Genomic DNA, 27,150 nt, shown 5'->3' with positions numbered 1-27,150 from the left:
CCTGCCCCCTTGCAGCCAGTCATGTGCAGCGACCCTCGTCTCCCCGTGTTCCCCCTGCAGCCACCCATGTCCAGCATCCCCCTGCAGCCACCCATGCCCATCAACCCTCCTCTCCCCCTGCTGCGTCCTTCCTGTCTCCCCTGTTCCCCTTGCAGCCACCCATGTGGTCTCAGGCCCCCCCCCCTCAGCATCGCTCCTGTCCCCCTGCAGGCACGCATGTGCAGCGCCCCTCCTCTCTCCCCTGTCCCCCCTGCAGCCAGCCATGTCCAGCGACCCTTCTGTCCCCCTGCCCCCCCTGCAGCTACCCATATCCAGCGACCCTCCTCTCCTGTGCAGCCACCCATGTCTGAGGACACTCCACTCCTTTTTCCCTGTTCCTCCCCTGTGGCCAGCCATGTCCATCGACCCACCTGTCCCCCCTGATGACCACCAACCCTTCTGTCCCCCTGCCTGCCCTGCAATGTCCGTCCTTTATCCCCTGTCCCCCCTTGCAGGCACCCATGTGGTGTGTGGAGCCCCATCCCTGTTCCCTGCCCCCCCTGCAGCCACCCATGTGCAGCGACCCTCCCCTCCCCCTGCTTCCTTCCAGCCACCCATGTCCAGCGAGACCCCCCTTCCCCCCCCCTAGCCGGCGCAGCACCCAAAGAAAGCCCCTTGTCCCCCCCTTTGCGCATCACCCGACCCCCCCCACCGTGGCACATCACCAAGCCCCTCCCCCCTCATTAACCCCCTCGCCACCCGCAACCGCTAATACAAACTGTGTCCGGTGGCTGCTGCTTCTGCTATTCAGCAGCAGCAGCCCGTACATAAAGAAAACCAAAAAAAAAAAAAAAAAACAACCTCCTAAAACGCACCTCCGTTGAGAAGCATCTCACATTGGCTGAAGTCTCAGCATGCGCTCCTCCTCTCCCCTCTGACGTCTCAGCATTTCTCCGGGGTCTTCCGGCAGGGGCACTGACGTTGAGGGGAGAGGAGGAGCGGCTGCAGAGACATCAGCCAATGTGAGATGGTTCTCCACGGAGGTGCGTTTTAGGAGGTTGTTTTTTTGTTTGTTTGTTTTTCTTTATGTACGGGCTGCTGCTGCTGAATAGAAGCAGCAGCAGCCGCCGGACAGAGTTTGTATTAGTGGGGGGGGCTTGGTGAAGCGGCGGGGGAGGGGTTAGGTGATGCGGCGAGGAGGGAAGGGGGTAGGGGCTTTCTGATGCCCAGTTGCACGGGTTGTTGTGGCGATGCGGCGGGGGGCGCACTTAGAGGTGCACCGCGAAGGCTGTTTGTGTGTGTGTGTGTGTGTTTGTGTTTGTATGTGTTTGTGTGTGTGTGTGTGTGTTTGTGTTTGTGTGTGTGTTTGTGTTTCTGTGTATTTGTGTGTGTGTTTGTGTTTGCGTGTGTGTGTTTGTGTGCGTTTGTGTGTGTGTTTGTGTGCGTTTATGTGTGTGTGTGTTTATGTGTGTTTGTGTGTGTATGTTTGTGTGAGGGGGGGGGGGGTTGCGGGTGGCTTTTGTGGTCGTGTGGTTGGGGAGTTTGCCAGCAGTCTGTAGCGATTCCTAGGCAGGGGGAGGAGTACGGAAACACTCCCCCTGCCTGGGTCGTTGTTTGTTGGAGGGGGTTGCCAGTTGTTAGGGGTGCCTTTATGGATCCCTTTACTCTCTGTGTTCCGCCCTCGAGGGCGGGGCAGAGAGACATGGTGAGTTGGATGGCTTCACCACCATGAACTTACGAATTGTTTAGGGATTTTGCAGATGGCTTCAGCAGGTTGTCTTCAGAATGTTGAGGTAGCGTTTTATGTACAGATGGGGCGTGGCTGAGGGCGGGTCTATGAGTGAGGGTGACTGGTCCTAGCCTATGAAGACTACAGGATTTTTGTGCTTCTCTGCCTTGGAGTGAGCTTCAGAACGTTCAAGGTGGGATTTATTAATATAGAAGTTTCACCTAAAAACCTTCAAGTTTTTAAATGAGTGCAATTTTTTCTTTGTTTGCTATTGTGCTCAGTGATTGGGAAAACTGACTGAACCTTCTCACAGTGTTATATTGTTGTTCTTCCCGTTATAACATCATTGCACCCCTACCTCCTCCTTATCTTTGTTACTGCCTGGTGCTTAATGCTTGTTGAATGGATATAGCACTTATCTCTTAGAGTTGTGATGGTGGTAATGACGGTTCCCTGGAGTGGTTCGCTCGGAGTCCCGTCTCCAACATGTGCTGACTAGACTACAGTATTAAAACCTCTGGCTCCGATAGACATCCTCACTTATCTTTCCAGTTCCCTACATGCGAGCATGTTTCGCGTGTTGGCGTCCTCAGGGGAATGGAGTATTTAAACACATTTAAAACTAATTCAGTTTCTCGTTGGAGTTTCACAAATCAATCTACATCTTGTGTTCAACCTTATAACAATATTTAAATCTCAACGTCCATAAAGCATATCTAAATAGATGTTACTGAAAAGTTTTTCGGCTAACCTTAGGTGGGAGCTGTGAAGTCTCAAACTTCAACCAACCAAAACGCTGGCGCATGCGTGGTATCTTCCCTTTTATCCACCATTTACCTTTTAAACAGTTGTCAGGGAGTTGTGTCTAGACCCACCAATCAATCTCCTTGTTTAGGCCTCGCGGTTCCACGGTCTTCGATTGGTAAATTAATCGTTGTTCCATTTGAAGTAATCTGGATATTATATCTCCTGAGAAATTGTCTGGTAATTGTTGTAGCACCACAAATAGAAGGTCTTTTTCTTGGTATCCTGCTTCTTCCCAGTGGGTAACTAGAGGTGCATTTTTTTTCTGATTTCTTAAATTGCTTAAGTGTTCCGCAATGCGGTCTTTGATACGTCGTTTCGTTTGTCCAATGTACCATTTTGTACATGGGCATCGTATCCCATATACCACCCTCCTAGATTTACAGTCAGTGTGATTACGTAATGTGTAACTCCGTCCAGTGATTGGATGTGTGACCTACGAAGTGCACCATGCATACCGGCAGTATACACACCGATTACATTTTCCGTGTTCCCCTATAAAGGATGCATTACTTTTATCTTTAGTTCTATTAAATAGTTCTCCTAGATTCCTTGATCTTTTGTAAGCGAAACAGAGATCTGAAGAGATGTTATGCAATCTCAACAGCGGCCAGTGCTGTCGGATGATTCTTTTGATGTAATTGGTTCGATTAGAGAAGGGTAAAACACACACCATACGGTTTTGTAGGTTACGAGTGGAAGGGTGAGGTTGTAACAGCCATTGGCGATGTGCATTTCTAGCTCTCTTGCGTGCTGTTTTTAATATCCTCTCCGGGTAGCCCCGCTTTCTCAATCTTTGATATAGGTCCGCTGCATGCTTATCATATAGTTGCTCATCCTACTACTACTACTACTTAACATTTCTAAAGCGCTACCAGAGTCACGCAGCATTGTACAATTTAACAAGGAAGGATAGTCCCTGCTCAAATGAGCTTACAATCTAAAGGACAAGTATGCAGACAATCAATTGAGGCAGTCTAGGTTCCTGAATAGAGGTAAATGGTTATATGCCAAAGGCTACAGTGAAAAGGTGGGCTTTGAGTAAGGATTTGAATATGGGCAGGGAGGGGGCTTGGCGTACGGGCTCAGAAAGTTTATTCCAAGCATAGGGTGAGGCGAGGCAGAAAGGGTGGAGCCTGGAGTTGGCGGTGGTGGAGAAGGGTACTGATAGGAGGGATTTGTCCTGTGAGTGGAGGTTACGGGTAGGAACGTATGGGGAGATGAGGGTAGAGAGGTAATGAGGGGCTGCAGTTTGAGTGCATTTGTAGGTTAGTAGGAGAAGCTTGAACTGTATGCGGTATCTGATTGGGAGCCAGTGAAGTGACTTGAGGAGAGGGGTGATGTGAGTATATTGGTCCATGTGGAAGATAAGACGCGCGGCAGAGATCTGAATGGATTGAAGGGGAGATAGATGGTTAAGCGGGAGGCCAGTGAGGAGTAGGTTGCAGTAGTCAAGGCGAGAGGTAATGAGAGAGTGGATGAGAGTTATCGTCAGCATAAAGATGATATTGGAAACCATGAGATGAGATCAGCGAGCCCAGGGAGGAGGTGTAGATTGAAAAAAGAAGGGGTCCAAGGACAGATCCTTGAGGAACACCAACAGAGAGCGGGATGGAGGTGGAGGAAGATCCATGAGAAATATACTCTGAAGGTACGGTGGGAGAGATAAGAGGAGAACCAAGAGAGGACGGAGCACTGGAACTCGAATGAGGACAGTGTGGCAAGAAGTAAATTATGGTTGACAGTGTCAAAAGCGGCGGATAGGTCGAGGAGGATGAGGATGGAGTAGTGACCTTTGGATTTGGCAAGGAGCAGGTCATTACAGACTTTAGAGAGTGAACGAAGTACAAACTAAAGTCCAAACAAAAAAAACAGCACCACGGGCCTTTAAAAATGGAACACAGTTCTTTAATGAATGAGCCTTGACAAAAAGACCCGACACGGGCCGTGTTTCGGTGACTAGCACCTGCGTCAGGGGTCACAGTGATGACGTGGAAAACTTGGGGAATAACTCAAATATATTCCTCTACAATATATTATTCCTTACCCCACGTCTCATATAGTAAAAGCTACAAAGCACCAAGGCACTTTCACTTTCTGTATCCAAATGGATACAGAAAGTGAAAGTGCCTTGGTGCTTTGTAGCTTTTACTATATGAGACGTGGGGTAAGGAATAATATATTGTAGAGGAATATTCGAGTTATTCCCCAAGCTAGTCACCGAAACCCGGCCCGTGTCGGGTCTTTTTGTCAAGGCTTATTCATTAAAGAACTGTGTTCCATTTTTAAAGGCCCGTGGTGCTGTTTTTTTTGTTTAGACTTTAGAGAGTGCCATTTCTGTCGAGTGTAGAGGGTGAAAACCGGATTGAAGCGGATCGAGGATGGCTTGAGAGGAGAGAAAATCAAGGCAGCGGCTGTGAACAAGCGCGTTCAAGTATCTTGGAGAGGAAGGGTAGGAGGGAGATGGGGCGGTAGTTGGAAGGACAGGTAGGGTCTAGTGACGGTTTTTTGAGGAGTGGTGTGACTACAGCGTGCTTGAAGGTGTCAGGGACAGTTGCAGTGGAGAGAGAGAGGTTGAGGATGTGACAGATGGAGTGGGTGACAGTAGGAGAAATGGTGTTTAGTAGATTGGTGGGGATAGGATCAGAGGAGCAGGTGGTGCATTTCGAGGAGGAAAGAAGGTGGCCGGTTTCCTCTTTGGTGATATCAGGGAAAGAGGAGAAGGAGGCCTGGGTTGGTTGGTTGAAGGAGTGGGTTAAAGGGTGAACAGGAGGTGGCTTGGTAGTGAATTTGAGGTTGATCTTCTGAACCTTGTCGCGGAAGTAGCCAGCTAGTGATTGAAGAGAGATTGGGGGGGGGGGGGGAGCGGAGGGCACTTTGAGGAGGGAGTTAAGGGTGGCAAAGAGACGACGAGGGTTGGAGCCGAGAGAATTAGTCAATTGGATGTAATAGTCCTGTTTGGCAAGGAATAGGGAGGACTGGAAGGAGGATAGCATGAATTTGTAGTGAATGAAGTCAGTATGGGTACGAGATTTCCTCCAGAGGCGTTCGGCAGATCGGGTGCAGGAGCAAAGGTACCGGATGCAAGGGGTCATCCAGGGCTGAGGATTAGTATGCTTTGTGGGACGGGAGATGGGTGGTGCAAGGGTATCCACAGTAGAGGAGAGAATGGCATTATAAGCTGAGACAGCCTTGTCGACAGACTCTGAGGACATGATGGAAGGGAGGAGGTTAGAGATAAGAGGATAAGGTGGGAGGGTCAACAGTCTGGAGATTCCTGAAAGTTGTGGTTAGTGTTGGGTGAGACTGAGGGCGAGGGTGGTGAAGTGTGAGGGTGATTAGGTGATGATCTGAGAGAGGAAGAGCTGAGGTGCAGAAATCGGAAGGTGAGCAGGTAGAGGAGAGGACGAGGTCGAGACAATGGCCAGATTGGTGAGTAGGGGTGGTAGACCATAGCTGGAGGTTGAAGGAGGATGTCAGAGTGAGGAACTGAAAAGCGTAGGGTTCGGAATGGTCGTCAGCGTGTATGTTAAAGTCACCAAGAATGAGGGATTGAGATGAGGGTTCAAGAAAGATGGAGAGCCAGGCATCGAAGTCGGTAAGGAAGGAAGAGAGGGACTTATCAGGGGGGCGGTAAATGACTGCAACTCTGAGTGGCATCGGGTAGAATAGACGGATGGCGTGAACTTCAAAGGACGAGGACCAGTGAAACTGGGGTAGGAGGAGGGGTTGAAAACTACAGGAGGGCGAAAGTAGAAGCCCAACGCCTCCTCCGCGGCCAACTGGGCGGGGAGTGTGAGAGAAAAGAGAACCTCCATGGCATAGGGCCGCGACTGAGGCAGAGTCGTTGGGGGTGAGCCAGGTTTCTATTAAGGCGAGCAGTTGAAGGGAACGGGAGAAGAGATCAAGTGTGAAGGAGAGTTTGTTGCAGACTGAGCGGGCATTCCATAGGGCATAATCTTCTTACACGAAGGAATTGTCCTTTGGGAATGCCCATTTTTTGTGATATCCTATAGTGTAGAATTGAGTTAGTGTCAGTGGGTTTCTGGAAAATTTGTGTGTGAAATCTGCCTTCATGTGCTCCAAAAAACTGATGATGTCAAGTGCAGTCAGCATTTCAAATGTGATATTGGGATCACTACCATTAAGATGTTGAAAAAACTTTTGCAGTTCATCTGTCTTGCCGGTCCAGATGAAAAACACGTCGTCAATGAACCGTTTCCATAAGATTATGTGTTTAAAGAATTCAGATGAATATACAAATAGCTCCTCAAACTGAGCCATGTATAAACTTGCTACAGCCGGTGCTACTGTAGCCCCCAAAGCCACACCTTGTATTTGTAAAAAATATTGATCTTCAAAGAGAAAATAATTCTTTAATATGACTTGTTGAGCCATCGCATTGAGTAGTGTTATTTCCCCCCTTGACAAATCACTGATTTCCAACTGATCACTGATCTGTAAAGCATATGCTTGTGGTATCATGGTATACAGAGACCTCACATCCATGGTAACCATGGTTATTGGTTTCTCTATGATAGGAAGATTTTCCAAAATTGTGATGAGATGTGTGGAATCCCTTACATAAGATGGAATGGTCGAAATCCCTGGTTGCAGATGAAAATCTAGGTATTGGGGAAGCAGTTCATTCAGGGAACCTCTGCTGGCAACAATGGGTCTCCCTGGGGGTGCACTCAAAGACTTATGTATCTTAGGGACAAACCTAATTAATGGTGTTTTGGGGTAGATCATATGTAAATATTGGTATTCCTTAAATGATATAACTCCTTCAGCATTCTCTTTGTAACTTCTGATCCACTTCTTGTTGGTATTGAGTAGTGGGGTCTTGGTCTAAACGCTGATAAAAATTGTGATCCTCCAATTGGCGGTGTGCCTCCTCTTTATAATTACTCATGTTTTGTATTACTGTGCCACCCCCCTTGTCTGCCCTGTGTATAATGATTGTTTTATCATTTTGCAATTCATTTAATGCCTGTTTTTGTAGTTTGGTTAAATTGGGCAATAGGAATACTCGATTTTTCTCCATTTCATTAATATCCTGCAACACAAGTCTCTGGATTGTTTCCACAACTGGATCCGGAGGGCCAGGAGGCATCCAGGTGGATGGTACTTGCTAGCAAATGATGGCAAGTCCTCTGTTTGTTGTTTCTCTTCAATTTTATTTTCCTGAAAAATCTGTGCAAAAACTGTCGATTCGTGAATTCATCATAATTGGATTGTGGAACAAATGATAATCCTAATTGAAGGACCGCAACTTGAGCTGGTGTGAGAGTCTTAAATTTTAACTGCCAGACTCTCGACCCTTCTTCTAAGGTTCGGAGATACCTTCTCATCATTTCTACTCCCTCCAGGGTATCCACTCTATTGGCTAGTTTTGTGTCATCTGCAAAAAGGCACATCTTTATTTATTTTATTTATTTATTTTATTGCACTTGTATCCCATATTTTCCCACCTATTTGCAGGCTCAATGTGGTTTACAGAGAGACCTGTAATGGGATCACCATTCCAGGGCAACAGATACATTTAGTCTTACAATGGGATCAAGGATGACATAGGAGAGCTAAGCAGACATTTATAGAAAGGTGTTATACAGAGTATGGTGTAGTGGTGTAATGTTGTGGTGCTGCTATGGATTCTCGTGATAGGCTTTGTTGAAGAGAGAGGTTTTCAAAGATTTGCGAAAGTTAGAGATTTCGTTAATTATTTTCAAATTTGTTGGTAGTACATTCCATATCTTCGTGCTTAAGTAGGAAAAGCTGGTCGCGTATGTTAGTCTGTATTTTAATCCTTTGCAGCCCGGGAAGTGTAGGTTAACAGGTGTAAGGGAGGATTTTTTTGTATTTCTGGGAGATAGGTCAACGAGGTCTGACATGTAAGCTGGAGCATCTCCGTAGATGATTTTGTGGACAATCATGCAGATTTTGAATGTGGTCCGTTCTTTAAGTGGAAGCCAGTATAATTTTTCTCTCAAGGGTTTTGCACTTTCATATTTTGTCTTTCCAAATATGAGTCTGGCTGCGGTATTTTGGGCTGTTTGGAGTTTCGTGACATTCTGTTCTGTACAGCCGGCATAAAGTGCGTTACAGTAGTCCAAGTGGCTTAGTACCATTGACTGTACCAAGCTGCAAAAGATGGATTTCGGGAAGAAAGGTTTTACTCTTTTTTAAGTTTCCACATGGAGTGGAACATTTTCTTAGTTGTATTCTTCACGTGGCTATCGAGTGTGAGATTTCGATCCAGGGTGAGTCCAAGAATTTTCAGTGTATTAGAGATGGAAAGGGAAACGATTGGTGTGATTATGGTAGTGAATTTATTTGTGTTGTATTGTGAGGTGAGTACAGTGCCGTTCCTAGCCTGGATGACACCCGGGGTGGATCGCCGATGCGCCCCCCCCCCCCATGAAATAACACCCCCCCCCCCCCCGGCAAAATGACACTCCCCCCGGGTGCACGCCGCTGGGAGGGGGGTGCCACGGCGCACGCCTGTCGGCTCCGAGTTCGCTAACTTCGCTTGTTCGCTGCAGCTCCCTCTGCCCCGGAACAGGAAGTAACCTGTTCCGGAGCAGAGCTGCAGCGAACGAGCGAAGTTAACGAACTTGGAGCTGACAGGTGCGCGCCGTGGCACCCCCCTCCCAGCGGCGTGCACCCGGGGGGGGTGTCATTTTGCCGGGGGGGGGGGGTGTTATTTCATGGGGGGGGGGCGCATCGGCGATCCACCCCGGGTGTCATCCAGGCTAGGAACGGCACTGTACTCACCTCACAATACAACACAAATAAATTCACTACCATAATCACACCAATCGTTTCCCTTTCCATCTCTAATACACTGAAAATTCTTGGACTCACCCTGGATCGAAATCTCACACTCGATAGCCACGTGAAGAATACAACTAAGAAAATGTTCCACTCCATGTGGAAACTTAAAAAAGAGTAAAACCTTTCTTCCCGAAATCCATCTTTTGCAGCTTGGTAAGAATTGTAAGAGAAGTATGTTATTCCCAGTTGCAATTGCTTGTTTGAATTTGTTTATTAAGGTCACTAGAACTGTTTCAGTGCTGTGATTTGATCGGAAACTTGATTGGGATTCGTGAAGAATAGAGTGTTTATTTAGGTAGTTAGTGAGATGTTTCGTCACTATGCCCTTCATAAGTTTTGTTATCAGTGGGATGGATGCTACTGGGCGGTAGTTGGTTAAGTCGTTTGTGTTTTTCTTTGTGTCTTTTGGTAAGGGAATGAGGAGAATGTTTCCTTTATCCTTTGGGAAGAGACCATTTGTAACATGTAGTTCAGATGGTTTGTGAGGTCTATTTTGAATTGCTGAGGGGCGGATCTTATAAGGTTATTAGGGCAGATATCTAATTTGCATTGTGACTTGGCGTAACTTCTAAGCGATTGGGAGATGCTGTCAATTGAGAGTTCATCAAAATTGGTCCATGATCGGTCTGCCGGATATTCCCCAAGTTCTGGATCTAGGCAATCAAGAAGGTTTACATAGTCGGTTGTGTTGATAGGTGTCATGAGTCGTAGCTTTGTGATTTTCTCTTTGAAGTAGTTTGCAAGGTCATTTGCTGATGGGGTGTCCATGTTATTAGAAGTGACTGGCGTGGTATTTAGTAATTTGTATACGAGCTGGAAGAGTTTGTGTGTCCTTGTAATCTGGTCCGATTTTAGTTTTATAGTATGATCTTTTAGTTTGTCTGATGGTGTATTTGTATTTTCTTTGTAGTTGTTTCCAGTCATTAAGTGCGTTGTCGTCTTTTTTTCTTATTCCATGCTCGTTCTAGTTTCCTGACTTGTGTTTTTAATACTTTCAGTTCTTCATTAAACCAAAGTATTGAGTTCCAACCATCAGCAATATCTCCCACAAATATATATTAAACAGAATAGACCCCAGCACCAACCCCTGAGGAACTTCACTGCTCACCTTCCTTTCCTCCGAGCAGATTCCATTTACCACCACCCTCTGCCACCTGTTGGTCAACCAGTTTCCTATCCAGTTCACCACTTTCGGTCCTAAGTTCAACCCTTTCAGCTTATTCACGAGCCTTCTGTGGGGGACCTTATCAAAGGCTTTGCTGAAGTCCAAGTAGATTACATCTAGCGCATGTCCCTTATCCAGCTCTTTGGTCACCCAGTCAAAGAAGTCAATAAGATTCATTTGGCAGGATTTTCCTTTGGTAAACTCATGTTGCCTCGGGTCCTGTAACCCTTTGGCTTCTAGAAAGTTAACTATCCCTTCTTTCAGCAGTGACTCCATTATTTTTCCTACCACCGACGTGAGACTTACCGGTGTGTAGTTTCCCACTTCTTCCCTGTCTCCACTTTTGTGAAGAGGGACCACATCCGCTCGTCTCCAATCCCGCGGAATCTCTCCCATCTGTAAAGATCTATTAAATAAATCTTTAAGAGGTCCCGCCAGGACCTCTCTGAGCTCCCTCAGTATCCTGAGATGTATCCTATCTGGCTCCATAGCTTTGTCCACCTTCAGATTCTCCAGCTGTTTATAAACTCTTTCTTCCGTAAATGGCGCAGTATCCATTCCATTCCCAGACGTTCCCTCGGCAGCCAACCGATTTTCCTCTGTGAACACCGAAGAGAAATAATTGTTTAGCACGTTCACTTTATCTTCATCACTCTCCACATAGCCATTCTCATTATCTTTCAGTCTCACAATTCCATTCCTATCTCTTCTTCTTTCTCCAATATATCTGAAAAAGGTTTTTTCACCTCTCTTTACATCTTTAGCCATTTTTTCTTCTGCTTGCGCTTTCGCTTGCCGTATTTCCCTCTTCGCTTCTTTGAGTTTAATCCGATAATCTTTTCCGTGATCCTCTCGTTGCGTTCTTTTTTTATTTCTTGAACAAAGCCTCTTTTGCTCTTATTTTTTCAGCTACTTGTTCGGAGAACCATATAGGCTTCCTGCTTCTCTTGTTTTTGTTTACTTTCCCCACAAAAAGATCTGTCGCCATATCCACTCTATTGGCTAGTTTTGTGTCATTCGCAAAAAGGCACACCTTTCCTTCCAACCCTTCAGCAATATCTCCCACAAATATATATTAAACAGATTAAACCCCAGTACTGACCCCTGAGGAACTCCACTGCTCACCTTCCTTTCCTCCGAGCAGATTCCATTTACCATCACCCTGTGCCACCTGTTGGTCAACCGACAGGTGGAGTAGCCTAGTAGTTAGTGCAGCGGACTCTGATCCTAGGGAACTGGGTTCGATTCCCACTGCAGCTCCTTGTGACTTTGGACAAGTCACTTAACCCTCCATTGTTTGTGTGTGTGTTTGTGTGTGTGTTTAGACTTTAGTGCCATTTCTGTCGAGTGTAGAGGGTGAAAACCGGATTGAAGCGGATCGAGGATGGCTTGAGAGGAGAGAAAATCAAGGCAGCGGCTGTGAACAGCGCGTTCAAGTATCTTGGAGAAGAAGGGTAGGAGGGAGATGGGGCGGTAGTTGGAAGGACAGGTAGGGTCTAGTGACGGTTTTTTGAGGAGTGGTGTGACTACAGCGTGCTTGAAGGTGTCAGGGACAGTTGCAGTGGAGAGAGAGAGGTTGAGGATGTGACAGATGGAGTGGGTGAAAGTAGGAGAAATGGTGTTTAGTAGATTGGTGGGGATAGGATCAGAGGAGCAGGTGGTGCATTTCGAGGAGGAAAAAAGGTGGCCGGTTTCCTCTTTGACCCGGGTATTTATTTATTTGCAGCATTTATACCCCACTCTTTCCCGCTCGATAGCAGGTTCAGTGCGGCTTACAGAGTATGGTACAAAGTATCACAGATACAATACAAAGTATGTTACAGGTACGAATAAATACCTGTATATACCATGTAAACCACTTTGAATGTAGTTACAAAAAAACACAGAAAGGCGGTATATCAAGCCCCATTCCCATTCATAGCAGCCTTTAGCTTGGACCACTGTTTTTCCACATCTTCTGCGCCTCCCCTCTTTGAATTATGTATTTTATAGGTATTTATTGACCTGTTCACAGATAATTTGCATTCGATTTTTACATTTTTTTTGGGGGGGGGGGGTATGAAAATATATATATGTTTCTTACAATTGTGCAGTCTGGGTTGATGCTGCATGAGAGATCAGAATGTGCTACTCTCATAATAGCTTTTGAAACCTGAGGAGTTCTTATATTGAATCTGACTTGCAATTTGAATTCAACTACAGGTTTTCCTAATGTGAGGTTCCTGTGTGGGATTACCGAGATCATTAAACCAGAATGTTGGATCTTCAAAGCCCATAGTGGAATTGTTTTAAGTCGCAAACAGCTGCCTCTGAAATTGGCGTGGTCCATTTCAATTCATAAGAGCCAGGTGAGTCCTGTACCCTTATGGATTCTGCTTTTAAGGAAGTGTACGTTGGATGTGACTCTAGTCAAATCTTCATTATTGCCTTTTGTACAAATACATGAAAGATAACTTTGAGAAAGGAAATACATCATTTCAACTAAGAGAGCTAACATATACAAATAGGATAAGAAAATAAGAATAGCCATACTGGCTCCGACCAATGGTCCGTCTATCCCAATATCCTGCTTCCAACAGTGGCCAATCCAGCTCACAGGTACCTGGCTGAAATCCAAATACTACACAGGGGAGTCTTTTGATTAAGAGACTGCAATATAGGAGGTAAGACGGACAGACGGATTGGTTGATGGACAGATGCCAGAGGGTGGTGGTTAATGGAATTCGCTCAGATGAGGGAAAGGTGAGTAGTGGAGTGCCTCAGGGATCGGTGCTGGGGCCAATTCTGTTCAATATATTTGTGAATGACATTGCCGAAGGGTTAGAAGGGTAAAGTTTGCCTTTTTGCGGATGATAAGTACATAAGTACATAAGCACTGCCACGCTGGGAAAAGACCAAAGGTCCATCAAGCCCAGCACTCTGTCTCCGACAGCGGCCAATCCAGGCCCCAAAAACCTGGCAAAAACCCAAAATTTAATAACGATCAATGGACTTTTCTTTCAGGAATCTGTCCAGACCCCCTTTAAACTCAGCAAGGCCAGCTGCCATCACTACCTTCTCCGGCAATAAGTTCCAGAGTCTAACCACACGCTGAGTAAAGAAAAACTTTCTCCAATTTGTTTTAAACCTACCACATTCTAATTTCATCTTGTGTCCCCTAGTTCTATTATTGTTAGAAAGCGTAAACAAACGCTTCACATCTGTCCGCTCTACCCCACTCATTATTTTGGAGACCTCTATCATATCACCCCTCAGCCGCCTTTTCTCCAGGCTAAAGAGTCCTAGCCGTCTTAACCTCTCCTCATAAGGTAGTCGTCTCATCCCTTTTATCATTTTCGTCGCCCTTCTCTGCACCTTCTCCAATTCCTTTATATCTTTTTTGAGATGAGGTGACCAGAACTGAACACAATACTCCAGGTGCGGTCGCACCATGGAGCGATATAACGGCATTATAACATCCTCATGTTTGTTTTCCATCCCTTTTCTAATAATACTCAACATTCTGTTCGCCTTCTTAGCCGCCGCAGCACATTTCTACCCCTGATATCTCACCTTGCATCCAAACCAAAGTTTCAGCGTGCTTGTCTGACATTGCTGCCTGGATGTCTCAACGCCACCTGAAATTAAATATGACCAAAACCGAGCTTCTCATTTTCCCCCCCAAACCCACCTCCCCGCTCCCCCCATTTTCTATTTCTGTTGATGGCTCTCTCATTCTCCCTGTCTCCTCAGCTCGAAACCTTGGGGTCATCTTTGACTCTTCTCTCTCCTTCTCTGCTCATATCCAGCAGACCGCCAAGACCTGTCGTTTCTTTCTTTACAACATCCGTAAAATCCGCCCCTTTCTTTCCGAGCACTCTACCAAAACCCTCATCCACACCCTTGTCACCTCTCGTTTAGACTACTGTAATCTGCTTCTTGCTGGCCTCCCACTTAGTCACCTCTCTCCTCTCCAGTCGGTTCAAAACTCTGCTGCCCGTCTCATCTTCCGCCAGGGTCGCTTTACTCATACTACCCCTCTCCTCAAGACCCTTCACTGGCTCCCTATCCGTTTTCGCATCCTGTTCAAACTTCTTCTACTAACCTATAAATGTATTCACTCTGCTGCTCCCCAGTATCTCTCCACACTCGTCCTTCCCTACACCCCTTCCCGTGCACTCCGCTCCATGGATAAATCCTTCTTATCTGTTCCCTTCTCCACTACTGCCAACTCCAGACTTCGCGCCTTCTGTCTCGCTGCACCCTACGCCTGGAATAAACTTCCTGAGCCCCTACGTCTTGCCCCATCCTTGGCCGCCTTTAAATCTAGACTGAAAGCCCACCTCTTTAACATTGCTTTTGACTCGTAACCACTTGTGACCACTCGCCTCCACCTACCCTCCTCTCTTCCTTCCCGTTCACATTAATTGATTTGATTTGCTTACTTTATTTATTTTTTGTCTATTAGATTGTAAGCTCTTTGAGCAGGGACTGTCTTTCTTCTATGTTTGTGCAGCGCTGCGTATGCCTTGTAGCGCTATAGAAATGCTAAATAGTAGTAGTAGTAGTAGTAGTTCTATCCACGATGACTCCCAGATCCCTTTCTCGGTCCGTAACTCCTAAAGCAGAACCATGCATGACATAGCCGTAATTCGGGTTCCTCCTTCCCACGTACATCACTTTGCACTTGTCAACGTTGAACTTCATCTGCCATTTGGATGCCCAATCCCCCAGTCTCACGAGGTCGTCTTGTAATCTTTCACACTCCTCCCGCGACGAGACGACCCTGGATAACTTTGTGTCATCTGCGAATTTAATTACCTCACTAGTTACTCCCATCTCAAGGTCATTTATAAATATGTTAAAAAGCAGCGGTCCCAGCACAGACCCCTGAGGGACCCCACTAACTACCCTTCTCCATCGAGAATACTGACCATTCAACCGTACTCTCTGCTTCCTGTCTTTTAACCAGCTCTTAATCCATAATAATACACTGCCTCTGATCCCATGACTCTCCAGTTTCCTTTGGAGTCTTTCATGAGGCACTTTGTCAAACGCCTTCTGAAAATCTAGATATACAATATCCACCGGCTCCCCTTTGTCCACATGCTTGTTCACCCCCTCGAAAAAATGCAGTAGATTTGTGAGGCAAGACTTCCCTTCACTAAATCTGTGCTGACTTTGTCTCAGCAGCCCATGCTTTTGTACGTGCTCCGTAATTTTATTCTTAATAATAGCCTCCACCATTTTTCCCAGCACCGACGTCAGACTCACCAGTCTATAATTTCCCGGATCTCCTTTGGAACCCTTTTTAAAAATCGGCATTACATTGGCCACCCTCCAATCTTCTGGTACCACACCTGATTTTAGGGATAAATTGCATATTACTAATAGCAGCTCCACAAGTTCATTTTTCAGCTCTATTAATACTCTGGGATGAATGCCATCCGGACCCGGCGATTTACTACTTTTTAGTTTGCAGAACTGCCCCATTACATCCTCCAAGTTTACAGAGAAATCATTTAGTCTTTCCAACTCGACCGCTTCAAATACCTTTTCCAGCACCGGTATCCCTCCCAAATCCTCCTCGATGAAGACCGAAGCAAATAATTCATTTAATTTCTGTGCTACAGCTTTGTCTTCCCTGATCGCCCCTTTAACACCACTGTTGTCCAGCGGCCCTACCGATTCTTTAGCCAGCTTTCTGCTTTTAATATACCTAAAAAACTTTTTGCTATGTGTTTTCGCTTCTATCGCTAACTTTTTTTCGAAGTCCTCCTTAGCCCTCCTTATCTCCTTTTTGCATTTGGCTTGACATTCCTTATGCTTTATCTTATTGTCTTCCGTCGGTTCCCTTCTCCATTTTCTGAAGGATTGTTTTTTGGCTCTAATAGCTTCCTTTACCGTACCATTTAGCCACGCCGGCTGACGTTTGGTCTTTTTTCCTCTTTTTCTAATATGCGGAATATATTTGTCCTGTACTTCTAGGATGGTGTTTTTGAACAGCATCCACGCCTGATTCAAGTTTTTTACCCTTTCAGCCACTCCCCTCAGTCTTTTTTTTTCAGGAGTGGCCTAGTGGTTAGGGTGATGGACTTTGGTCCTGGGGAACTGAGGAACTGAGTTCGATTCCCACTTCAGGCACAGGCAGCTCCTTGTGACTCTGGGCAAGTCACTTAACCCTCCATTGCCCCATGTAAGCCGCATTGAGCCTGCCATGAGTGGGAAAGTGTGGGGTACAAATGTAATAAAAATAAAATAAATAAAACATTTTATCGTAGTCTCCTTTTTTAAAGTTAAACGCTAGTGTATGTGAGTTCCTGAGTTCACTTACTTCGTAGCCAATATCAAAACCGATCATATTATGATCACTGTTATCAAGCGGCCCTCGCACTGTTACCTTCCGAACCAGATCAGGAGCCCCACTAATGATTAAGTCTAGTATTTTCCCTTCTCTCGTCGGCTCCTGTTCCATGAAGCCGTCCTTGATTTAATCAAGAAATTTCACCTCCCTTGCGTGTATCGATGTTTCATTCACCCAGTCTATATCCGGATAATTGAAGTCACCCATTAATATTACATTAATATTACTAAGATTTGTAACAGAGTGGACACCCAGGAGGGAGTGGAAAACATGAAAAAGGATCTGCAGAAGCTAGAAGAATGGTCTAAGGTTTGGCAATTAAAATTCAATGCGAAGAAATGCAAAGTGATGCACTTAGGGAGTAGAGATCCATGGGAGATGTATGTGTTAGGCGGCTGGATGGACCGTACAGGTCTTTCTCTGCCGTCATCTACTATGTTACTATGTAAACTGCTTTGAATGTAGTTGCAAAAACCACAAAGGTGGTATATCAAGTCCCATTTCCCTTGCGATTCTACATGGAATGTTGCTGCTATTTGAGATTCTGTTGCTACTATTTGAGATTCTACATGGAATGTTGCTAGTGGAGGAGTAGCCTAGTGGTTACCGTAGCAGACTTTGATCCTGGGGAACTGGGTTCAATTCCCACTGCAGCTCCCTGTGACTCTGGGCAAGTCACTTAACCCTCCATTGCCTCAGGTACAGATAAGAACCTGTATAGACTATGTAAACCGCTTTGAATGTAGTTGCAAAAAAACACAGAAAGGCAGTATATCATGCCGCATTCCCTTTCTTTTTCCCTTTTTTATTTGCTCTTTGGATTTTTTTTCTATTTAGAATATAAGAATAGCCATATTGGGTCAGACCAACGGTCCATCCAGCCCAGTATCCTGTTTCCAACAGTGGCCAATCCAAAGAATAGCAACATGCCATGCTACCAATCCCAGGGCAGACAGTGGCTTCCCCATGTCTATCTCAATGCAGACTATGGACTTTTCCTCCAGGAATTTGTCTAAGCCTTTGTTAAACCCAGTTATGCTAACCACTGTTACCATATCTGACTTCACGGTAAACCTGGAGGACGTAATGGGGCAGTTCGGCAAACTGAAGAGTAGCAAATCTCCTGGACCGGTTGGTATTCATCCTAGAGTACTGATAGAACTGAAAAATGAGCTTGCGGAGCTACTGCTAGTGATATGCAACTTATCCTTAAAATCGAGTGTGGTACCGGAAGATTGGAGGGTGGCCAATGTAACGCCCATTTTTAAAAAAGGCTCCAGGGGAGATCCGGGAAATTATAGACCGGTGAGTCTGACGTCGGTGCCTGGGAAAATGGTAGAGGCTATTATTAAAAACAAAATTATAGAGCACATCCGAGGAGGGGGATTACTGAGACCCAGTCAGCACGGCTTTTGTGTGGGGAAATCTTGCCTGACCAATTTACTTCAATTCTTTGAAGGAGTAAACAAACATGTGGACAAAGGGGAGCTGGTTGATATTGTGTATCTGGATTTTCAAAAGGCGTTTGACAAGGTACCTCATGAAAGGCTACAGAGGAAATTGGAGGGTCATGGGATAGGAGGAAATGTCCTATTGTGGATTAAAAACTGGTTGAAGGATAGGAAACAGAGAGTGGGGTTAAATGGGCAGTATTCACAATGGAGAAGGGTAGTTAGTGGGGTTCCTCAGGGGTCTGTGCTAGGACCGCTGCTTTTTAATATATTTATAAATGATTTAGAGATGGGAGTAACTAGCGAGGTAATTAAATTTGCTGATGACACAAAGTTATTCAAAGTCATTAAATTGCGACAGGATTGTGAAAAATTACAAGAGGACCTTACGAGACTGGGAGACTGGGCGGCTAAATGGCAGATGACGTTTAATGTGAGCAAGTGCAAGGTGATGCATGTGAGGAAAAAAGAACCCGAATTATAGCTACGTCATGCAAGGTTCCACGTTAGGAGTTACGGACCAAGAAATGGATCTGGGTGTCGTCATCGATAACACACTGAAACCTTCTGCTCAGTGTGCTGCTGCGGCTAGGAAAGCGAATAGAATGTTGGGTATTATTAGGAAAGATATGGAAAACAGGTGTGAGGATGTTATAATGCCGTTGTATCGCTCCATGGTGCGACCGCACCTTGAGTATTGTGTTCAATTCTGGTCGCCGCATCTCAAGAAAGATATAGTACAATTGGAAAAGGTGCAGCGAAGGGCGACTAAAATGATAGCAGGGATGGGACAACTTCCCTATGATGAAAGACTAAGGAGGCTAGGGCTATTCAGCTTGGAGAAGCTGAGGGGAGACATGATAGAGGTATATAAAATAATGAGTGGAGTGGAACAGGTGGATGTGAAGCGTCTGTTCACGCTTTTCAAAAATACTAGGACTAGGGGGCATGCGATTAAACTACAGTGTAGTAAATTTAAAACAAATCGGAGAAACGTTTTCTTCACCCAACGTGTAATTAAACTCTGGAATTCATTGCCGGAAAATGTGGTGAAGGTGGTTAGCTTAGCAGAGTTTAAAAAGGGGTTGGACGGTTTCCTAAAGGACAAGTCCATAAACCGCTACTAAACGGACTTGGAAAAATCCAAAATCCCAGGAATAACATGTATAGAATGTTTGTACGTTTGGGAAGCTTGCCAGGTGCCCTTGGCCTGGATTTGCCGCTGTCGTGGACAAGATGCTGGGCTCGATGGACCCTTTGTCTTTTCCCAGTATGGCATTACTTAAGTACTTATGTACTTATATCCTCCGGCAGTGAGTTCCAGAGCTTAACTATTCTTTGAGTTAAAAAAATATTTCCTTCTGTTTGTTTTAAAAATATTTCTGTGTAATTTCATTGAGTGCCCACTGGTCTTTGTACATTTTGAAAGCATAAAAAATCAGTTCACTTCTATGTGTTCTACTACTACTATTACTTAACATTTCTAGAGCGCTACTAGGGTTACGCAGTGCTGTACAGTTTAACAAAAAAGGACATTCCCTGCTCGAAGGAGCTTACAATCTAAAGGACTAAATGTCAAGTTGGGGCAGTCAAGATTTCCTGAATAGAGGTGTAGTGGTTAGGTGCCGAAGGCGACATTGAAGAGGTGGGCTTTGAGCAAGGATTTGAAGATGAGCAGGGAGGGGGCCTGGCGTATGGGCTCAGGGAGTTTATTCCAAGCATGGGGTGAGGCGAGGCAGAATGGGCGAAGCCTGGAGTTGGCGGTGGTGGAGAAGGGTACTGAGAGGAGGGATTTGTCTTGAGAGCGGAGGTTACGGGTAGGAAAGTAAGGGGAGATGAGGGTAGAGAGGTAAGGAGGGGCTGCAGATCGAGTGCATTTGTAGGTTTATTTATTTATTGCATTTGTATCCCACATTTTCCCACCTTTTTGCGGGCTCAGTGTGGCTTACAATAAGAAATGAATGATGGAAGTACAATTTGTTACAGATTGGTTATGGATTACATTGTGCAGAATTATGCGAGACAATCGAAGTGTCATTAAGTGTCATTAAGGAGTGCAACAATGGAACACAAACATTGAACATTGGAAGGAGACAATGGGAGCTTGAAGGGCAATATTAAGGCGTAAAGACATATGGTATACATATTTCTGTGAGTAAAGGTATGAGTGATGTGGGATTACGGGGGATGAGAGTTCAGAAGTGGATTTATAGTGCATTACTAAACAGTAAGTGTGGATTTTATGTGTTTTGGCTCTTTCCGTAAATTTTTTTAAAAAGATGGGTCTTCAATGATCTGCGGAAGGAAGTTTGCTCGTGGATTGTTCTTAAGTTGCGCGGCAGTGTATTCCAAAACTGCGTACTCATGTGAGAGAAGGTTGACGCGTGTAGCATCTTGTATTTCAAGCCCTTGCAATTGGGGAAGTGGAGGTTGAGGAAGGTTCGGGATGATCTTTTGGCATTTCTGGGTGGTAAGTCTATTAGCTCAGACATGTAGGCTGGGGCTTCGCCGTGGATGATTTTGTGAACTAATGTGCATACTTTAAAAGTGACACGTTCCTTGAGTGGAAGCCAGTGCAGTTTCTCTCGTAATGGTTTTGCGCTTTCATATTTTGGCTTTCCAAAGATGAGTCTGGCTGCTGTAGTTTGGGCTGTTTGAAGTTTCCTCAGTGTATGCTCTTTGCAACCTGCGTATAGTGAGTTGCAGTAGTCCAGGTGGCTGAGTACGAGGGATTGCACTAGGCTGCAAAAGACGGATCTTGGGAAGAATGGTCTTATCCTTTTCAATTTCCACATGCAGTAAAACATCTTTTTAGTTGTTGTGTTTGTGTGAGTTTCGAGTGTTAGGTGGCGGTCAATAGTGACTCCAAGGATTTTGAGCGTTTCTGAGATTGGAAGGTTTAGGTTTGGTGTGTTTATAGCAGTGAATTCCTTTGTGTTGTATTGGGAGGTGAGTATCAGGCATTGAGTTTTTTCAGCATTTAATTTCAAACGGAATGCGTCTGCCCATGTGTTCATGATGTGTAGGCTTTTATTGATTTCGTTGAAGATTTCGTTAATGTCTTGTTTGAAAGGGATATATATTGTCACGTCATCAGCATATATATAAGGGTTGAGGTTATTGTGTGATAGGAGTTTTGCCAGAGGGATCATCATTAGGTTGAAAATGGTTGGTGAAAGAGGTGATCCTTGTGGTATTCCACATTCAGGTGTCCATGCCTTAGATGTGGTTGAATTTGATGTGACTTGATACGAACGTTGGGTTAGGAACCCCTTGAACCAATTTAGGACATTTCCTCCAATGCCGAAGTATTCAAGTATGTGTAATAGGATTCCGTGGTCTACCATATCGAAGGCACTTGACATGTCAAATTGTAGGAGGAGTATATTTTTGCCAGTTGCAATTATTTGTTTAAATTTAGTCATAAGGGTGACTAATACTGTTTCTGTGCTATGATTCGACTGGAATCCTGATTGGGCATCATGCAATATTGAGTGTTTGTTTAGATAGCTAGTGAGTTGTTTAGTTACCATTCCTTCGGTTATTTTGGTTATTAGTGGTATGGATGCTACTGGCCTGTAATTGGTTAATTCATTCGTGCTTTTCTTTGTATCTTTAGGTATTGGGGTAAGATTTTTCCTTTTTCTTTTGGGAAAAGTCCCTTTTGTAGCATGAAGTTTACATGGTTCGTTAGGTCTATTTTGAATTGTTGAGGAGCAGATTTCATGAGGTTGTTTGGGCATTTGTCTAGTTTGCAGTGGGATTTGGCATATCTTTTGAGAGTGTCAGAGATGTCTTCTGATAGTATTTCGAATTCGGTCCAGGTTCTGTCTGCTGAGTGTATTCCTTCTTCTGGATCTAGACATTCTAAGAGTGTGGCATACTCAATAGTGCTAGCGGGTATTTTGAGTCGTAGTTGTGTAATTTTCTCCTTGAAGTATTTCACAAGGTTGTCAACATCTGGTAGATCTTTGCCATTGTTTGTGACTGGTGTGGTGTCTAACAGTTTGTTCACAAGGTTGAAGAGTTTATGTGTGTCTTTGTAGTTAGGTCCTATTATTGTTTTGTAGTGTAGTCTTTTGGTCTGTTTTATGGTGTATTTGTATTTTCTCCGAAGTGATTTCCAGGCGTTTAGTGTCTGTTCGTCTTTCTTTTTGTTCCATTCTCGTTCTAATTCCCTGACTTGTGTTTTAAGTTTTTTTCAGCTCTTCGGTGAACCATGGATTTGCTTTTTTCCTGTGAGATGTTCTGGTTTGTATTGGGGCGATTTTGTCTAATGTTGTGCATAGATCGTCCCATTCTTGGAGGAATTGGATGGTGTCAGCGTTTGTTGACCATTCGTTCAGGTAGATCTGTTGCCAGAATATTGTGGGGTCTATTTTTCCTCTCATTGTGTAGGTTGTTCGCTTCTGTTTATTGATTGTGTTTATGAGTGTTTTTCGCCAGCAGAGAGAGACGTTTGCTTTATGGTGGTCTGACCATAGTGTGGGTGTCCATCTTGTGTCAGTGAGTATGATGGTTGAGTCCGGTTCGAGTTTGTTTGTTATGATATCTAGTGTGTGTCCTTTTTTGTGTGTTGGTTGCGTGTTGGGTACTTGCAGATCCCAGAGTTTTAGGAATTCTTTGCATTCTCGTGTGCTTGGTGAGGTGTCATCCTCTAGGTGTAGGTTGATGTCTCCTAGTATAAGGATGTTTGAGGCAGATACGCAGGAGTTCGAGATGAAATCCATAAGTTCTGTTTGGGAGTCTTGCCATTTTCCTGGTGGCCTGTAGAATAGGATTGTGTTAAGGTGTCCTATTAGGTTTGGATGATTAATTCTTGTCGATGCAATTTCAAGTTGTGGTGAGGTAGATTCACCTGTGATTGTGATGGTGAATTCGGGTTTGTAAATAATAGCTATTCCGCCTCCTCTTTTTATTCCATTTCTTGTCCAGTGGGTGATTTTGTATTCTGGTGGGCATGTTTCTAAGATGGCGGGGTCTGTGGGGCTATGGAACCAGGTTTCTGTGATAAATAGAAGGTCTAAGTTGTCTGTGGTAATCCAGTCTAGTATGTCTACTGTGTTGCTTACTGCTGATCTTGCATTGATGTATCCTAGTTGGATTGAGTGGTATGGTTCCGTGGGGGGGGGGGGGGGGGGGGTTGATGTGTTTATTTTTATTAGTTGTCTGTTTCTTCGGTGGTTGAGTTTGTTGTTGTTGACGTTTTCCTCTTTTTGTCAGCGGTATTCATATTCGGAGATTATTCCTTTTGGTTGGTTATTGTGTCTTTGGTTTAGGTAATCTTTGTTGGTTGGTTGAACATAGGATTGTTGTGTTGTGGGTGAGTTGTTATGGATGTTCTTTATGGTAGGCATTGTGTGTATGTGAGTGCTGTGTGATTTGTGAGTAATGGGATTGTTGTTATCTGGATTGTAGGTTGTGTTTGCGTATAAGAGTAGGGAGAGACAATGGATGATTAGGAGTGTTGTACTGGTATTCATATCTGTGTCTAAGGCGCTGTGGTAAACATTCAGCTGGTTTGCATTCAAGCGAATTAAAGCTTACATTCGTATTGAAGCTTGGTAGTTCAAAATTTGCATTTGAGCTTGGCTACAATTCAGAGCGAGGTATAGCTTACATATGCATTTAAGCTTAGCAACACTTCAGAGCTTGGCAACAATTCAAAGCAAGGCTAGCCTACATTTGCATTTAAGCTTGGGAACAATTCAAAGCAAGGTTAGCCTACATTTGCATTTAAGCTTGGCAGCAGTTCCTACTGGTGGTGCTAGTTTGTAATCAGAGCAAGGCGAGCCTGTATTTACAGTTGCATTTATGCTTAGCAGCAATTCAAAGCTTGGCAACAGTTCACAGCAGGCCAGCCTACATTTACATTTAAACTTGGCAACAGTTCCTACTGATAATGCTAGTTTGTAATCAGAGCAAAGCAAGCCTGTGTTTACAGTAGGTACATAGTAATAGGTGTTTCCTATTGATCTAATTCTAATTCTCTTGTTGTACAAGGTGGCTCATTTGTCTGGGGATCAGAGCAAGCTAAATGAGTACATTTAATTTAAGCTGGTAGCAATGCTAGGACAAAGCTATTCTCTTACCCTTTTAAAGCATGGCAAGGCAATTGCATTTAAATTTTTACACAGAATAGTATTATTTTGGCTGGGCTAATCATTTGCCTTCAGTATAAAATGTTTAAGCTATTTGAAGGCATCTGTATTAAAGCAGTACAAGGAATGGTGTCACCCTTAGTACAGGACTCAGTTGCCTCTGTTTAAAGCAAGTAAATAAAGCAGAGTATACACTTTTAAATCCAAGCTAAAGCGGTGCATGCATTCAACTTTCTATTCAAAGCAAGCAAAGCAAAAGCAAAGCAGAGTATGGACATCTAGATCAGCTTAAAGCAGTGCATGCAGTTAAGCAAAGCAGCAGTTATTCTATTTATTCATTACGGTTGTGTTGTCCTTGTTCCGTGGCCTCCGATCCGCAGCCAGTCGAGTCCAGCCCTGTCCTGGCTATGGGTGCGTCTCCGCGATGCCTCTGGTTGGTGGGTCAGTCGTCCTCGGCTCCTCTGGGCACAGTTGAGCTCCAGTCCAGTCGGGGACAGGTCGTGGCTACGAGGTAGACAGGCCTTCACGGTCAGATCCAGGACATTCGCTCGTTTTGGGGTCCAGCGGGCCGGTGTTGTTCTGTAGTTCATCAATCGGGTCCGGTGAGGCTCCGATGTTGTTCTGGTCCGTTCCGGTCCAGTCAGAGTGGTTTGGGACGGGTGAGATACACAGGGAAATACCCCATGTGGTCCGCTACACAAACAACAACGTTGGATCTAGTTCCTCAGTTTTTGCTGTTCTCACAACTTGGTGAGGAGACTGCAGACGTCTTGCGTTGCGCTAGTTGGGAGGCATGGGAGGTTTAAGTGGTTCTTGTTGTGTCTGAGGGAGATTGGCGAGTGGGGGGAAGTCTGGGCGCTCGGTTCTTGTGCGGTCCCCTTTGGAAGAGGTGCAGCTGCCTCTTTCTGCTTCGGGGCTGCTGAGGCGCTGTTTTCCACTCCTGGCTCTCCTGCGCCCCGTGCGACTCGACCCGATCCAAGCCTGTGGTCTTTGCTGTCCCGGCGGGTGGGTGGCCACTAGGTCAGTCGCTTCTTCAGGTGATCACTTCTCCGACGGGGTTGTCTGCCAGTTCAGCTTGCTATGGAGGTCGGCAAGTGGGAGGGAGGTAAGTCTGGTCTGGGCACTCAGGTCTTGTGCGGTCCCCTTTGGGGGAGATGCAGCTGCCTCTCCTTGCTTCAGAGCCGCTGAGGTATTGTTTGCTACTCTTCTCCCTAATCGTTTTGACCCGTGCGGTCTGACCTGTGATCCTCGCAATCTCAATGGGTGGATGGCCACGAGGTCGGTCACTGCGCCAGGTGGTCGTTTCTCCCGGCTGTATCGTCTACCAGGTCTCGTGGAGATAGTTCTGTTGGTTCTCCTCGGATCCGATTGGATCGGGCGTCGGTTCCCAGCTGTTTTTGTAGCTAATTCCAGCTATTTACAGCTAATTTCGGCCAGGGTCTACGGAGCTCAGTATTCCGTGACCCTTATGTAGCGGCCATCTTATGCAACAGGTTAGTAGGAGAAGCTTGAACTGTATGCGGTACCTGATCGGAAGCCAGTGAAGTGACTTGAGGAGAGGCGGAAGATAAGATGCGCAGCCGAGTTCTGAACGGACTGAAGGGGGGGAGGCCAGTGAGGAGTAGGTTGCAGTAGTCAAGGCGAGAGGTAATGAGAGAGTGGACGAGAGTTCGGTTGGTGTGCTCAGAGAGGAAAGGACGAATTTTGCTAATGTTATAGAGGAAGAAGCGACAGGTCTTGGCTATCTGCTGGATATGCGCAGAGAAGGAGAGGGAGGAGTCGAGGATGACTCCGAGGTTGCGGGCAGATGAGACGGGGACGATGAGGGTGTTATCAACTGAGATAGAGAGTGAAGGGAGAGGGGAAGTGGGTTTGGGTGGGAAGACAATAAGCTCGGTCTTGGCCATGTTAAGTTTCAGGTGGCAGTTGGACATCCAGGCAGCAATGTCAGATAAGCAAGCCGATACTTTGGCCTGGGTTTCGGCAGTGATGTCCGGTGTGGAGAGATAAAGCTGGGTGTCGTCAGCATAAAGATGATATTGGAAACCATGAGATGAGATCAGGGAGCCCAGGGAAGAGGTGTAGATTGAAAAAAGAAGGGGTCCAAGGACAGATCCCTGAGGAACTCCAACAGAGAGCGGGATGGGGGTGGAGGAAGAACCATGAGAGTGTACTCTGAAGGTACGATGGGAGAGATAAGAGGAGAACCAGGAGAGGACAAAGTCCTGGAACCCAAATGAGGACAGTGTGGCAAGAAGTAAATCGTGATTGACAGTGTCAAAAGTGGCGGATAAGTCGAGGAGGATGAGGATGGAGTAGTGACCTTTGGATTTGGCAAGGAACAGGTCATTGCAGACTTTAGATAGTGCCGTTTCTGTCGAGTGTAAGGGGCGAAAGCCAGATTGAAGCGGATCGAGGATGGCATGAGAGGAGAGAAAATCAAGGCAACGGCTGTGAACGGCCAAGTATCTTGGAGAGGAAGGGTAGGAGGGAAATTGGGCGGTAGTTGGAGGGACAGGTAGGGTCAAGTAATGATTTTTTGAGGAGTGGTGTGACTACAGCATGCTTGAAGGTGTCAGGAACAGTTGCAGTGGAGAGAGAAAGGTTGAGGATATGACAGATGGGGGGGGGGGGGTGACGGTAGGAGAGATGGTGTTAAGTAAGTTGGTGGGGATGGGGGTCAGAGGAGCAGGTGGTGCATTTTGAGGAGGAAAGAAGATGGGCGGTTTCCTCTTCAATGA

At 45.4% G+C, this 27,150-nt stretch overlaps 1 protein-coding gene across 1 annotated transcript in view; it reads left to right on the top strand.

The window, feature by feature from the left end:
- LOC115471749 (ATP-dependent DNA helicase PIF1-like) overlaps positions 1-27,150 on the top strand; it is a 233,774-nt gene that overhangs the window by 186,320 nt on the left and 20,304 nt on the right. Inside the window, exon 11 of the mRNA XM_030205562.1 lies at positions 12,717-12,862. Within this exon, the coding sequence (XP_030061422.1) occupies positions 12,717-12,862 (146 nt within the window). The remainder of the gene's footprint in view (positions 1-12,716; positions 12,863-27,150) is intronic.

This window comes from Microcaecilia unicolor, chromosome 6, assembly GCF_901765095.1.
Source record: "Microcaecilia unicolor chromosome 6, aMicUni1.1, whole genome shotgun sequence".
Classification (NCBI taxonomy): domain Eukaryota; kingdom Metazoa; phylum Chordata; class Amphibia; order Gymnophiona; family Siphonopidae; genus Microcaecilia; species Microcaecilia unicolor.
This window is presented reverse-complemented; position numbering and strand designations above follow the sequence as displayed.